This window comes from Chenopodium quinoa, unplaced genomic scaffold (genome assembly GCF_001683475.1).
Source record: "Chenopodium quinoa cultivar QQ74 unplaced genomic scaffold, ASM168347v1, whole genome shotgun sequence".
NCBI classification, from domain to species: Eukaryota; Viridiplantae; Streptophyta; class Magnoliopsida; order Caryophyllales; family Amaranthaceae; genus Chenopodium; species Chenopodium quinoa.
The window spans coordinates 605,918-622,162 of record NW_018743212.1 but is presented as its reverse complement, the minus strand read 5'-3'; the positions used below and the strand labels follow the sequence as shown (position 1 = coordinate 622,162).

Below are 16,245 nucleotides of genomic sequence, written 5' to 3'. Positions count from 1 at the left end.
CAACAATTCCATCCAAGCAAATCTTCGCACTTCTTGAAATGCAAATTAAATTTATTTATTTATTTTTTCCAAATAATGAAACTTCACATAAATTACTATGTCCTTCATCTAATAAAGAACACTAAAAAGTTAATTCTTTCATGATTCATCATTTTCATGTTGCTTTCATTTCCCCCGCTTGTGTAAGATTGAGAAAGACTTCCTAAGAAGGTTTATGACTTTTTAGGGTTACAAGACACCGATGATTTTTTTTTTTTTTTCCCTTTTGACAACACACCAATGATATTTACAGCATAATAAAAACATATATATAATTTCATATTATACACTCAATTGAATTGCATCCTTTTCGCTAATATGTAAGCTTTGATCAATTATTAAAAACAAAAATTAAAAACAAAAACTATCCAAAGTAGAAGGCTTAGCAAAAACCTGTATTTTCCACAATCTTGCTCAATAAAAATAGTAGTATTCAAGATATGGAAAGTAAAACACCTCTCCCTTATCAGTTATCACAATTACTCCAATTATATAGATAAGAAAATTCATTATGTTAATGTAGTAATGTTCATCTTCAATTCCATTAAAAGGCACCTATCAACTATCACATGCATAATCAAAGTGTAATGTCACGAAAAGGATTTATTAAATGGGTAAAAATGAAACCTACTCCCATTGTAGAATCAAATACTTTATTAATTTATACTTATTTGATGTATGAACCCACCTACCACTCAATAATCTAGAAATAAAATATAGATTTTTAAATTAAAAAGGTGTAACTAAAAAAAATAAGGAAGTAAAAGTTTAGTTTGGTAACATTAATTTAAGTTCGGCAAGAATATAGTAAAGTGAATAAGGTTTAAAAGTTGATTTTAACACACCTATTATAAGAGCACATTTTTCTATTTTCTTCTCACATACTGATGCGGGAGCAATAGTCCAATATGGGTTTTCTTGATTTTTTTTTTAAAAAGCCTACACTATCTTTTAGTTGTTATTAATTATAAGAATTTTTGCCTATGGTTTTACCTTTCACTTGGAAGAATTTTTCCTGGCTTTAAGAGTTTTTGTTATTAGGATATCTATTTGTTTAATTTATTTTTGTTACGATAGATTTAGTAGTTGGTTACAAATATGATTAGGAGATATATTAGGATTAAGATTCTTAATATATTATTCTATCTTATTTTTGAATATAATTATTGGTTTCCTATCTTATTTTTGTACGATTTAATAATGATTAGGATAAATATGGGTGCATATCAATAATGATTTAATAATAATGATTAGATATTTATTTTGGGAATTAATCCTTTTTGATTGTTAATAAAAAATATTATTTGTTGCAACTTGGGATTATCTTCTAGTTGCGACTAGGAAGAGACCCTCTATTATTCTTGCGATAATTAGAGTACTATTCTTTTAATTTTCATGTAATTTCTTTAATTCTTATTAAAATCTGAAGATCCAATGTTATTATAACTTGTGAGCTTTATGAGAGTATTGAGAGATCCACGTCACATACAACCATATTGCGGAATGAAAATTTTGGTATGTATCTCACTGAGAAGTTAGTTACACAGCTAAATAACCATTTCTTCAAGGAAAATAATAACTAACAAATCTAGATTAAGTAGTGTAGCAGGGGAAAAAAAAAAAAAAAGAAAAAAAAAATGAGAGAGAGAGAGAGATGGAAAATTGGAGTGACAAGTGTGCAAATAAGTTTTGTTGACAATAACAAGTATGAGTGGGAGTCAAAAGCTGAAAAATGAATTTGGGCCACAAAGTTGATGTCATAATAAATTTTGTTAAATCTCACATGGATACGCACTTTAGGGTCCACTAAGCCCAGCCATACTTGTTTCAAGGCCTGTATTTGATGATGTGTGTCCAATCAGCTTTGTTGGGTCCCATTCACCCGCGCACCTTCCACCACTTTCTTTCGGTTTTGCTTATGTTTTGTGACTATCTCTGTAACTTAGAAGTTGGAACGATGAATTTGCCTTCCTTCTAGTGCTTGCTAGAAAACTTTTGTTAGCATAATCTCTTTGTTTTGTAGTAAAATTATTAATAACCAAATTTCTTTCTATTTATAATTTATTAAAAGACATTTTCTAACCATATAATTAATTAAAAGATAAGTAATGACCGGTGAAATCACCAATTAACCAAAAATGAGTATTATTATTTTGTATCCTACTCCATAAATTTTATCTATTACTCCACATATATTTTGTTTGCACTAGAATAAGTCATGATTCAAAACTTTTGGGAGACATAGCTTCAATATCAACATTGATGAATTAGCACCAATGACTAGTTCATATAGACAAACCTTTTATCTTAAATAATTACTCAATCTTTTTGTTTTTTAACATCATGAACTCACTTTTTGTGAAAATTTTATGAGCTAAGGGGACAGAGGTAGTAATTCATATATGCATTAAAATGATCTACTGACCTGGTATAATACAAGGGTTCGATTGTACATAAACTCCAAATAAATTTATAGAATCGACACATGTGAATATAGCATGACTTTTTATAGCCCGTTCTAGAATCCAGATACAACTTGCTTCACATACATTATACATAAGCTTATTACATGACCCTCAGGCTTGTTCGTAGCTTTACCTAAAAGTATGACAACCTCCTGACCTCCTCTAGTACCTTCTAAAACATACAATATAATAGGTCCCATTCCAGAACTTTCTGAGACCGTCCATTGCAACCGTTTGATCCCGCAACCAGGACCCACTTAATTACGTGGTAGCCATCCATAACATTTCATCGGACACCCCTAATTTCTATATAAACCAGTCTTCCTTCGCTTAATTACCTCAGGAAAATAACTAATACTCAACAAACACAAATAATTTCAAGCATTATCAAATAATCCTTTTCATCTTTCATATACAAGCTCTCGGTCTCTCTCCTCGAACCTTGGAGAAAAACAATGGCTCCAGAAATAGTAAAGAGCGGAGTTGACTCATCAGTGGGTTACACCACGAAAGCAGTGAGTCAACCCAGAAGAGCCTACGTAACATTTTTAGCAGGAAACGGTGATTATGTGAAAGGAGTAGTTGGATTAATCAAAGGATTAAGAAAAGTAAAGAGTGTTTACCCTTTGATCGTGGCGGTGCTCCCTGATGTTCCTGAGGATCACCGAAGGATATTAGTCTCTCAGGGTTGTATTGTTCGCGAGATCGAACCCATTTACCCGCCTGAAAATAATACCCAATTTGCTCATGCTTATTACGTCGTCAACTATTCTAAGCTCCGAATTTGGGAGGTACTTTCTTTCTTTCTTTTTTCGGACTTGTCCAAAATGATTTTGTGATACACATATACACGTGTCTTTCGATTGGAGTCTTGTATAACACCTGGATTCTCTTTCTTTGTCTAAATCTGATTAGTACACCGTACTACAGACGTTGGTACTAACATAATTAGGTTATACGTTTATATTTAATTTCTTGTTGATATATATGAAATTTATTTGTACGACAGTTTGTGGAGTACGAGAAGCTGATATACTTGGATGGAGATATCCAAGTGTATGAAAACATAGACCATCTATTTGATCTGCCAAATGGGTACTTCTATGCTGTTATGGATTGCTTTTGCGAGGCATCTTGGAGTAAGACCCCTCAATACAAGATCGGATACTGCCAGCAGTGCCCTGAGAAGGTCCACTGGCCCACTGCCGAGCTCGGCCCACCTCCTTCCCTCTACTTCAACGCTGGCTTCTTTGTGTATGAGCCTAGTATTCCTACTTACCATGATCTTCTTAAGACCCTCAAAGAAGTACCCCCTACCTCCTTTGCTGAGCAGGTATTAATTAGTTGTAATTTGAATTAATAAATAGTACGGAGTAACAATCTAAGGCGTTTGTTATTAATAAGAATGATGTTGATGTTGTAGGACTTCTTGAACATGTACTTTAATGACAAATTCAAGCCACTACCAATTGACTACAACTTAGTGTTAGCCTTCCTATGGCGACACCCGGAGAGTGTGGACTTGAACAAGGTGAAGGTGGTGCACTATTGCGCGGCGGGTTCAAAACCATGGAGGTATACAGGGGAGGAAGAGAACATGGACAGGGAAGACATAAAGATGTTGGTGAAGAAATGGTGGGATATCTATCAAGACCCATCTTTGGATTACAACCCTGCTGCTGAATCAACTGCTATTGATATGAAACCTTTTAAAGAAGCTTTGTCTAAAGCTGGTTTTCTTAATTATGTCACTGCTCCTTCTGCGGCTTAAATTAGAGTACTTATTTAATTAAGGGATTTTCTGTTTTTATTAGGGTTTTTTTTTTCTTCTTTATTTTCCTTGACCTAATCGACCAATGAGAGAGAGCTTACTGGTCAATTGGTTTTTTTTTTTTTTTTTTTAATTGTGGGCCTGGGGGAGGGGGTTTAATAGTTTTGAGTGTTTATTTGTTGTTGATAGGTTTTGGAAGTATAGTGAGTTTTATAAATGTATGTGCAGTTTTTGGTTTGTTTCTAATCTTTTTGTAAGAGAAATTAATGTTAATCGAAATAAAGTTCAGAATTGTTTATAAATAATGGAATATCTATAATTACAATACTATAATTATTCAAAACTTTCCTTTTATTCATTTCCCTAATGTAAATTTTATCTTTGGTTGAATATATATTAATTATAACTTCGATTAACATGGTCAAAGCTGTACAATATTACAATTGACTATTACAACTTTAAATTATGAGATAATTATGCTAATTGACAAATTCATTAAACTTAATTGGTATGTAATCAGTAATTTAACTCTTATTTTTTTGAATAGATTGATATCGATCTTGTTGAGCTAGTCATAAGTAGTTTTTGCCAATCTATCACCTGAGATTAACTAATCAACAATCTTTCTATTCTAAACCAATGCAAGATCAATGCAACGAAAGACCAAATCATAGAGATGGAATTAATAAAAAATAAACATGCAGAGATTATTGAAAATTAAAAGTTGTTGTAGGTGACATTACTGACATCTACGATTTGATATCTTTGTCTTTTTACTTATACAACCCCATTGTCCCCAAACGAATGTAGCCATACATTTCTATTTGACTATTAAACATGCATGTTCTAACTTATATATAAGCGGTTGTCGTCCAATAGTATGTCCTACATATTTAACTTCATACAAACATATCCACATACAGTACGTACTAGATTTTCTTTTAATACTACATGCGTGTATGCATGCACATGCTTCACATTTCACTACTACTACTATACTACTGTTGTACCATATGATATGTCGGCACTAGTTAAGTTTCTAGAAAGAAAGATAGCTCACATGCAAGATCAAGTTGTGCCACATTAAAGAAATAGAGGGAGAATGACTAACGAAAATGTGTATTAGATTGGTGATGGGCTACGTATTCCACCTTACCAAGCAATTGGTTTTAGACTTTTAGATAAATAATGCAACCTTACAAGATTAGCTTATATGTGACTGTACTTTCCTCTGGTGTATGTAGTGCGGTCCAATGAAGTTTACCATTGGTAGGATATATACTTTGTGTTCGATGATATAATATATGGTTCGAGATTCAGGTCATCTTCTAATTGATTAAGATATAGGGATCATATCAATATATCATTATATGTATACCTTACTTATAAAAAACAATTTGCAAGTGGCTGGGAAATAATATCTCCTCATGTGTCCAGCTACTAGTATTTTTACTAGTAAGTGCTCCAGCAGCATATCATGCCTTAATGTATAAATATTAATTTCAAGGCAAATGGATTAATTATATATGGACGTCAATCTCAGGTCTCTTATAAATTAGAGCAAATGAGGGTAGTTGATCAGATCATACAGCATTAATTAAAATACAAGCTAAGCGTGCAACAGTAGTTGAATTGAAGGTGACATCCGCGATTTGATCGATAATTTTATATGCAAATCAAATAAATATGAAAATGTAGCCATACAATTTATTTGAACTTTTCAAACTTTATATTAAATATGCCCTATGCTTTTAATTTTATACATTGACGCAGTATATAGTACACTTTTTTTTCCTTTCGTTATTTGGAGGAGGGGAGATATTTTAGAGAAGGTATACAAGACTAGTCTTTTAAAATATGTATGTAGATAAAAAACAACCTGGATATGGCACTCCGATCAAATTCTTTGTCGAGTGGATAGTTGTTTGTATTGATTTTGGTTCGGGTTCAGTCATATTCAGTTCTATTGTTGATAAGTTCATTATGATAAAAGCTATTATTATTAGTTATTAATTATTGTTTGCTTGTTTGTTCATTTCATGCAAATAGATTGGATAAATGCATTATTATTGCAGAAACGCCAAAAGCCCTTCACAAGTTTCAAATATGAGTCTTGATTGGCCACGGGCGTCACTGACAAAGAGTCTATTTCACAAGTCCAAAGAGCCTCCATCCTAAAATCATATGAGAATATCCGAATATGGCAATAGAAGGAGTACCTTTAACCTCATAGAATAGTGTTTAACTTTTTTTTAAATCAATGTGAGACACTCACATGTGTTCGTATTTGGAAAAGCTATACTTCAACACTTTATGTCCTCACATGTAAGTTCCCTTTTAATTCGGTATTAGCCTATCAGGTGATGCTTCATGGGCCATAGTGCATATTCACATCCTCTAACATGGATCCAATTCAATATGGCCCAAAATACATTAAACTCATTAAAAATCCAAAGCAAGTTCACTTTAGAACTACTATGTATATATTGATTATTGAACATATATTTTTTTTTGGAAAACATATATTGAACATATATAAGTTATAACTAATATGTATATATTGAACATTACCGGTGTATATTATTCATTTTTGTAATTTTGTTAAATACGATTTCACGTGAGATCTTATTCGAGATAATACTGAGACTACACTAGTACGACGGACGACCACATACTATGTCGGCACTAAATGTCAAGAAATAGTATTACTCGCACCTTGCACTCTTTTAGTAATAGCATGCATTGAAGACTTTTCAATTTAAAAATTAAAGTAGCTAAGCTAGGTGGGTTCCATTGAATGCATTAGATCAATAATTTTGAGCGTGCAAAGGTAATGGAGTGAGGACGAGTAGGGTTTGTTATTTGGTTTATTTAGGTAACATATTACTACTAACAATTTTTTATGAAGATCATCAAAGACAAGGACACTAAAAAATACTTATTACTTTATTAAACAAATACTCGTAGCAATCAATCTCATGTCTCGAACTTACACTACAGGAAGCAAATGACAAACTGTCACTGAACAACATAAGCTATGAAAAACTAGCAACGTAAACTTAACAACAAAAGTGGCATAAAATGCTAGTGTAAACCCAACTATCCTCGTTCTAAATGTGAACCGGGAAGGTCTAGTCATTTAAACCTGGCAGTACAACAAGACAATTGAGGAGTTTAGATACAAGTCTTACAGTAATCAGTAATGAGAGTCAATCACACGTATTGCAGCTTACCTTGCTAGCTATGTTGTTGGACAGCCAGTCCAGACCTTCATACAGACCTTCACCTGATGTTGCACATGTACTCTGGATATACCTGTTGCAGTAGTTGGATTTGCTCAGTACAAAGAAGTAAGGAAATCATTTGATTAAGTGGGAGTGAAGAAAGGGAAGAGTAGTGCGGCATTTACCAGTGTCGTTGATGGAGGGAATGGAGACCAAGCTTGTCGGTAATTTCTGCAGCATTCATTGCATTGGGGAGATCCTGCTTGTTAGCGAACACTAGCAGAACTGCATCCCTTAGTTCATCCTGCAAAAAGAGATTTAATCAGTTCAGAAATCATTGCATTACAGTGCAGTGCATTGTCCATCAGTACCAGAGAGTAACTACCTCATTCAGCATCCGGTGAAGTTCATCCCTCGCTTCAACTACACGATCTCTATCATTACTGTCAACCACAAAGATGAGACCTTGTGTGTTCTGGAAGTAGTGTCTCCATAAGGGACGAATCTGCAATCCAATATTTCCAGTTAGTTTTTGTCATAAATGTACAAGGAAATTTAAAATAATCCCACAATGAGTCTTCTGGATGCACTGAGTGATGTTCTATCTTTTCAAGATTCACAGTCCAGTGTAAACGAAATACTGTTAAATTATGGAGATGTATACTGCATACACCAGCTTTCATGCAGAAGGAGGTCATAAATATATTACACTCGCACATATTGCAGCATTGAATTGAGAAATGATTAGCATTTTGCTTCACCAATCTGAGCATGACAAATTAGCCACAAACTAAGACAAAACCGTCTTAGGGGAATGCCTGTTTGTATTCTCCAAACCAAATTCCCAATTGTAGCACACCTTTGTAAGTATCAAAATATGCAAATAATATGCACACTAGACATACTTACAGATATATAAGTAAATAAATCAGCAAATTTTGACCACAATCAGAAATATCATAGTCGGAGGTATATATGTGGTAGTCGGGAAGTGCTACTCTATTCCTTCACGAGAGAAATAAGTTTTTCGTTCTGCTTTCTATCAGAGGATTGGCTTCCAAACACCAATACAGAAAAATTGTTTGAATTTCATAGTTTATCCAGGCAAAACAGTTCTATAAATATTGGCTTACTATAAAAATAAAAATACATATTCATATCAACTAATCTAAGTGCATATACCTTGTCCTGACCTCCAACATCCCACACAGTGAAGCTGATGTTCTTGTACTCAACAGTCTCCACATTAAATCCTGTTAAACACACAGAACAAAGAAAATGAGCAGCAAATCCATCAAGATTCCACCTCATTCAATAATCATTACCTTTAAAACGCAATGAAGATGTACATACCAATGGTGGGGATGGTGGTGACAATTTCTCCCAACTTGAGCTTATACAAGATGGTAGTCTTACCAGCCGCATCGAGACCTACCATAAGTATACGCATCTCCTTCTTGGAGAATAGTCCGCTAAATAGCTTGGTGAAAGTAAGCCCCATCTTCGCTTCCTCTCAACTCCAACAATCTAAAATTAGCCTTTTTAATATATGATGTCAAATGGTAAGCTACAAATTTTGAATTGCAAATCATATACAATATAAATTAGAGTATTAGACCCTAAAGTTTCTATTTACAATGAATTTATTAGGGTAGCATAACAAATCATGTGGTGAAACATTTGATTCAATTCAACGAAATGTGGATCAAAATACACTGTATAATACTGATTACATTTTCAAGTTTCAAGTCCATAATTTTGGTTCCCAACACCCAGATCTCAGCCACATTACAAAAGTCTTCCAAATTCTGATTAGAATACTTAATGGCAAAAAAAGACAAAATTTTGTTGCGAATTACACAATTTTAAATCCCAGATTTTAAACTCCATCACACTTTCTACAGCATAAATATAAATCACAAAGATAATTATTCTAGTTCTAGAGGAAAATATAAAGAAATGTACAAATTATTGTATACTAAACTGCAAATTAAGACACAGATTCACAACATACTAGAGGGGAATTAAGAAATCACTATGAAGAATTAAATCGAGCATTAACATCCTATGATTAACAGATCAAGCATTAAAATTCAACTAACATATGGATAGTGCATGAATTATAAAAAATGGGTAAGAGGAAAAGAACCTGAGCAAGGAAGAAACTTGAGACAGAAGAAAGAAATCAGGAAATCTGAAATATAAAGTTAATTTTTGGAATGATGAGGTGTGGAACTGTGGAAGATCTCTCTTGACTCTATTCCCAATTGTATGGGACTTTATTTTAGTTTATTCACCATTTTTGCCTTTTTTTTTATTTGGCCTGCTGCATTTGGACCTATTTTTCATTTAATTTTTGGACTTGCCATCTAGTAAAATAATTTATATGCACTTGGATTCAAGGTATATCAGAGGTATTTTCTGCTTATTTAATATTTTTATTTTAAAATTTTAAAATCAGTAAAAAATAAAAATTAAATGAGGAAAACAAAAAAAAACTACTTTGAGTGTAGTTACCTTTATGTATACCTGAGTGCATATAAAAGGTGTTGGTCATCTAGCTTATTTCCTTTTTTTTCCTCTAATTTAATATTTTAATATTTGTATTGACGTAATCAAGAAATATTTTGTACTGCCGTATTTTGAAAAAATCATACTCCGTATGACAATATAATAATCATTATGTAGTTCTGTTCTTATATATGTGTGTCGCATGCCTTATTCAATTTTGTTAAAGAAGTGCATCACTAATGAAACTATTCACCATATGATTAGGGGTGAGCAAAAATTCAGGGTATCCTTAACCGGAATTGGAAATGGTGCAATTAAAAAAAAAGGAGGAAGCACAAGCTAAATGCCAATCATAATATCTTAATTGCAAACTTTAATCATTGACATTTCAAGAAAGTTAGAAAATTTGGGTAGAGTTACAAAAACTTGGCAGGACTTGTCAATGTTTTGCCCAAAGGCAGATCCCCAAACTTTCTAAACCTTGTTCTGATTTGTCATGTCATGCCGTCCTCCGGACATCCTCTCTGCTTCTTCTCCCCGCTCACCTACGTATCACAGCCATGCCAAGAAGCAATCTTCATTAAGATGCAAAGGCGGAAAAGGTAAATCTGTAGGTGCTAACTAATGAAAGATTTATTACCAGTGCGTACTCTTATGATGTCAGAAACAGGCAGCACTGCACAAATCATTACATTACATCAAGTCAAATTATCATTAAACTTAGAAATATTTCAAGATATACCAAAGAATAATATACCTCTGAATCTGATATACCAGGCAAAACCTCCATGTAGTTCTATAGTCCTAACTGTAATGTAATTCCAAACTAGGCCTTGTCTAGCGCCTCAACATTATACTATGAGCTAAAAGCTGCGTATTGGTTTGTAGCTCGATTGTAGTAGGATAACGACTGAACAACTAATGTGAACATTTACTTTGGTGTGTTTCTTATATGCAAGTATTTGTACAGCAAAAGCTTTTCTCATCTATTCCACATTATTTGTAGGTGAGCTTGCTAGGAGCCCAGAGCAACTATACACTCGGTATCAGTAAGTCTTTGTTATCCTTTGTAAAGTGAGGAAGGCAAGGGCTTTAAGTGAGCAAATTTCCAAAATGGTACAAAAAGCAGATAATCTGAAGTTTCATTTTATATGTTTTTTTTTTTTTTTTTTGTTTCAAGGTTTGTGAGGTTGGGAAGGCAGGTGGCAGAATAAAACTCTAGCTTCATAAAAATATTTCAGCAAGTCTACTAAATCTTACTTTGTATATTTTTAGAGTGACTTTGTCCTGCAAGAAACAAGTATATGGACTTCAAATTTCCCAAAGACATCTTACCGAAAATTTTTCCATCACCAATTTCACCAGTCCTTGCTTCCTGTATTATCAAGTCTACAATTGGATCAACCTGAAACGGTGTAAGAGTGACCTTTAATAAATCATAATAGGGCTTGGAATATGATACGAATACAAACATGGAGAACTTTCAAGATTTACTAATTATGTATGAGGAAAGTTTGTCCCTAAACATTGATGCAAGCCTAGCAAGCAACGCACACTTTCTTGGATATCAAAGCAAAGCTACGGTTTGTTTAGTAGCTTTTCTTGGTATTTAGATTATTTCTTTGATTAGTTTACTTAGATTTTGCTTACAAGTTTTTACTTTTAACTTGAAAGGGTTTTTCTTGGTTTAAGCATTAGGATTCTTTAAAAGTTTTTTTAGTTAAGTTGTTAGAGTTGCTAAAACCGTGTAGCTTGATTTCCAAGCTAAACTAGTATTCTACTTGCAATAGAATTCTAGGACAGATAGAATTTGATCTAGGATTGTATTAGGGCTTTGTCCTAATCTTTCTAAGGTAATTAAACTTATAAATAGGTTGTCCCTAAACATTGATGCAAGCCTAGCAAGCAACGCACACTTTCTTGGATATCAAAGCAAAGCTACGGTTTGTTTAGTAGCTTTTCTTGGTATTTAGATTATTTCTTTGATTAGTTTACTTAGATTTTGCTTACAAGTTTTTACTTTTAACTTGAAAGGGTTTTTCTTGGTTTAAGCATTAGGATTCTTTAAAAGTTTTTTTAGTTAAGTTGTTAGAGTTGCTAAAACCGTGTAGCTTGATTTCCAAGCTAAACTAGTATTCTACTTGCAATAGAATTCTAGGACAGATAGAATTTGATCTAGGATTGTATTAGGGCTTTGTCCTAATCTTTCTAAGGTAATTAAACTTATAAATAGGGCTGTACACACATGCAAATTTCAGATTATGAAATACAGAAAATTGAAGTTAAACACTTTCTTTAATTGATTGTGATCAATTGCTGTTTTAGTTTGTTTTAGTTAAAACATTCGTTTAGAGCTAGTTAATTAGGTGGATTCTTAGTTAATTACTCTTGGTTTTGGTTTAATTCTTGGTGGATTTCCTGTATAGAATTAAGCTTAAACACTTATCCTTGTGTTTGTTGATTTTTGGATCGATAATCACATCAGAATAGATCAATGATATAACAATTAGAAAATTATGTATGTATAGCGGCAAGACATGAGAGAAAATAATTGGATGTTTGAGGTTGGAGGGCAATAAAAGTATACTATTAGCTTTTGACATTAAACACCTGATCTTTGCTGACCACTATTTCCATCTTAACCTTGTTTACAAACTTATCCTCAGAAAATTCAGATCCTGGGAAAAAATAAAAAGTAAAATCAAACCATCAAAATGATGCACAAAGACTGCAAAACAGAGACAGCATTCTCTGAAAATTATATTTTCAGATAAACAAGCATGCACAACACAATATTCAGGGGAATATAAGAGCTACTTTATATGAGGAATATATGTACAGCATCCTTACAACTGAATTACTCTGTCTAGAATTACTAGTCACATATACTAATTAAAAATGCCTGGAATAAGCTGTCATTTTTCCTAAACTGGAAATAATTTCTATGTGGTTTTCTTACTATGCCCCTACACAAGTTAATTGATGGGGAGAGGATGTAGTGACACAACAGTTATAAAGGGACTTCTATATAATCATTTCATATCCATATTTTTTAGGGGTTAGCAAAAAAATGAAAATTATTTCTGGATGAAGGGAGTAAACAACAGCAAACTGTTAAGGTTCATATGAGTGATGCTCATGAGTTTATGATAAACCCATTAAGCTCAGTGTATGCACTTCTGGAGAGAAGGGATACAAATGAGGCCAAAGTGAAATGTTCAAGAAGCAACTTACGAAAAAATGGGATTGTGGTTCATAAAGTGATGGATAATTTAAGTGTCGAAGACACTGGTCAGAACTCACAAGTCCTTTCATACAAAACATTGACCTCAGTATAATTGACTATATGTGGAAGGAAAAATAGATGTGAGTCATGATATTTTTGGCAGGCTATGACTTAATACAATCTCCATGCCATTTGGTTTCTTCTGCTGCTTTACAGCCTAGTTTGAAACAAACAGCATTAATCTGTTAATAAAAAAAATAGGGGATTTACTGTACTTTGAACATCAGAAAGTACTAACCAGCATGTCTTTCTGCAACTCCCCCTTGTGCTCCAAAACCTCGAACATCAGAAACCGTGACACCGCGAATGCCCATCTTCAGCAAAGCCTTAAATCCATCCCAAAAATTAAAGAACAAAAAGTTATAGAATATTAATCCAGAAACAAAAGGCAATGAGTTCCAAACAATAGTAGGCGTCGCCCCAAACTAAAGCATTCAATCATGTTATGCACTCTCACTTAAGAAAGAGTCTGTCACTTGTTGAGGAAAGTAAGGATGATCGGATCAACAATCAATCAATCAATCAAAGCCTTAATCTTATAAAAGCAATGGTCATCGGATCAACAAGAAACACCAAAATAAGTAACCACATAAATGTATATCTCTTCATAAGAAAAGCAATGTAACAAACCAAAAATATAAGAAACTGAGGCATACAAGTACGCATACAATTTACATATGAATGTAGTGGCATCTGGGCATAGTGTATTCACATATGTATCATTTGATTAGAGGCCGATCATATTTTTGGTTATAATGTACGGAGTATGTGGTTATCTCACCATGTTGATTCCCCCAATAACATAGGTGGTGCAACCTAAGCATCTCTTCTATATGGTATGCAACTATGCATGATAGGGAAAAATGAAAACTAACTTCCTCTACTCCTTATTCCACTTCGTCTTTTGAGCAGCTGCCTTTAACAGTATGCATTCCCCATCCTCCCCCCCCCCCCATCCCCACCCCCCGCGCGCGCACGCACACACACACACACAAAAACTAAATAATAAATCTTCTTGGTATGCATTCACCATCTTGCTATTCTAAATTTCTAATATATTTCAATTTAAGTGTCTAATATGTATTTTGGTATTTAAATAGAAGGCATTATAAATCAGCACACACAAGCAAGCGTAGCATTGCAATTATAATTCGCAAAGTTCGATGGGCAGAACATAATAAAGTGTTGAAGATGAGTTCTTACCGCAGAAACCTTGGGGATTCTCCAGGGTCTGTCACCAAAAAGATTCACCAATACAGCAGTACAGCACCAAAGAAAAACACCAAAAAAAAAAAAAAAAAAAAAAAAAAAAGAGAAAAATCAGAAGTGAACATGAATATATACTAAAATACTTCTCAGATACTACATTATCATTAATCAACTATATTTCCCATTTCGTATCGGTCAATGAAATGCGATTGTCATATGCATTCTTTATAAGAATTCAATTAAAATTTTGCAGTAGAATCCATAGCATTGAATTAAAGGGTGTTGCTTAATTTCAATTGTTAATCGAAATAGAGAGATAGTAATTAGTAAAGAAAATGCACCTGAGAATTGCCTCCACTTTGTAAAACTTGGTTTCTGGAACATACTCTAATTGCCAACAAACACGAGAATTAATAAATTGCCCATTTGAAAACCCAAGATAGAATAATTGATAACTACAAACCCAAAAACACAGAGAAATAGTACCTGAAACAGTTTGAGCTCTAATTTGAGGCAAAGTACGCAGCTTTGCTGAACGATTGAAAGTGAGATTGAGATGAAATGGCTGAAAGTGAGCAAATTTGTAGACTTGATCTTTAATTCCAAGGTTGGAGTTCTTGGATGAGAAAGAATGATTGAAGGGTCCTCCACCCACCCCAATTAAAGCAGATTTCGATGTCAAATTTACAGCCATTGTTTGTCTGTTGAGAGCCCAAAAGCACAGGGTTTTGCCTGGGTTAAACAACAGATGCTTGATATGCCTCCGTAGTCCCTAAACTTAAGTGTAAATTAGGTGGTAAGCAACTTAAGGGAATCTCGAATTCAAGCCTCATCAAATGTCGAAAACTTTTGTTCTGAGACTCACCCACCATCTAGGATGTACGGACACTTCATCCAACAGCTGTGTCCGTGTCCGATACCGACACTCGTTCGACACACGACGGACACACATAAAAACTGCATCCGGTTTTTTAATATATTTAGACACTTTGAGACGAATCGTATCCTACTATGATACGATCCGGTTTGCATTTTGATATGTCACCTCATTTTTTTAACTTTTTTAATTAGAAAGTTAAGGTAAAGTATAAGAAAAAGGTAAGAGTTATAATATGAGCGCCTTCAAAACACATTTCATAGCACATTATTGTATGTGAATTAGGAGAATATTATTTAGCTACGGTAAATGACTTATTTTAAGGTTAATTATTTATGTTTTGTTGAATAGGTTGTCAAAATCTCATTTTTTTGATATATATTATTTGTCTTGTTATTTCCCGTACCCGTGTCCCCTATTTTAGTATGCCGTTTTGCCGTGTCCGTATCGTACTCGTGTTCGTGTCCGTGTTCGTATCGGTGCAACCCAGCCCACCATAAGCAGAACATAAAAGTTTACACCTCCTTAAAAAAAATTAAAAAAATTAAAAATTTACTAATTGTAACTCTAAACTGACAACCTCAAAACACCGTATAAATATCAATCCCTTTTCTCCATTCCTTTTCACCTCTCTCTTACAGTCTTACACACACGAGCACGCATGCATTCAAACACGTACCATGGCTCAACCCCGAAGAATCCTCACCACAATAGTTGTAATACACATAATATGCTCTTTAACAAGCACCGAAGCCATCCTCTAGTTGTTGATCTTAACTGAATTACTCCATGCATGTTAATTTGATGTTGATTTGCTTTTTAGTAGATGTGTTAAATATTTTAATTTTTTGTGTTACCAATTA

At 33.6% G+C, this 16,245-nt stretch overlaps 3 protein-coding genes across 4 annotated transcripts; 1 reads left to right on the top strand and 2 right to left on the bottom strand.

Annotated features, from left to right (window-relative positions):
- The first annotated feature begins 2,836 nt into the window (after positions 1-2,836).
- LOC110734234 (galactinol synthase 2-like) lies at positions 2,837-4,602 on the top strand. Its single transcript, XM_021914295.1, has 3 exons — positions 2,837-3,295; positions 3,514-3,837; positions 3,928-4,602. Exons 1-3 carry the CDS (start codon positions 2,960-2,962, stop codon positions 4,273-4,275), a joined length of 1,008 nt encoding a protein of 335 aa, XP_021769987.1. The 5' UTR covers positions 2,837-2,959; the 3' UTR covers positions 4,276-4,602.
- A 2,596-nt stretch (positions 4,603-7,198) lies between these two features.
- On the bottom strand, positions 7,199-9,864 carry LOC110734236 (ADP-ribosylation factor 1-like). 2 transcript variants are annotated; one of them, XM_021914297.1, is made up of 7 exons: positions 9,649-9,864; positions 8,853-9,037; positions 8,682-8,752; positions 7,885-8,004; positions 7,685-7,803; positions 7,509-7,590; positions 7,199-7,420 (listed from the first exon to the last, which is right to left on the bottom strand). In XM_021914297.1, exons 2-7 carry the CDS (start codon positions 8,998-9,000, stop codon positions 7,415-7,417), a joined length of 546 nt encoding a protein of 181 aa, XP_021769989.1. In that variant the 5' UTR covers positions 9,001-9,037; positions 9,649-9,864; the 3' UTR covers positions 7,199-7,414. The 2 variants fall into 2 exon arrangements, with proteins under 2 accessions (XP_021769989.1, XP_021769990.1); XM_021914298.1 differs by having other exon boundaries at positions 8,853-9,026.
- Positions 9,865-10,296: 432 nt separating this feature from the next.
- On the bottom strand, positions 10,297-15,297 carry LOC110734235 (nitrogen regulatory protein P-II homolog). The gene is made up of 8 exons (XM_021914296.1): positions 14,992-15,297; positions 14,847-14,892; positions 14,500-14,527; positions 13,535-13,622; positions 12,621-12,688; positions 11,346-11,415; positions 10,651-10,686; positions 10,297-10,555 (listed from the first exon to the last, which is right to left on the bottom strand). The coding sequence occupies exons 1-8, from the start codon at positions 15,197-15,199 to the stop codon at positions 10,485-10,487; spliced, it is 615 nt and encodes a 204-aa protein (XP_021769988.1). The 5' UTR covers positions 15,200-15,297; the 3' UTR covers positions 10,297-10,484.
- Between the last annotated feature and the right edge of the window lie 948 nt (positions 15,298-16,245).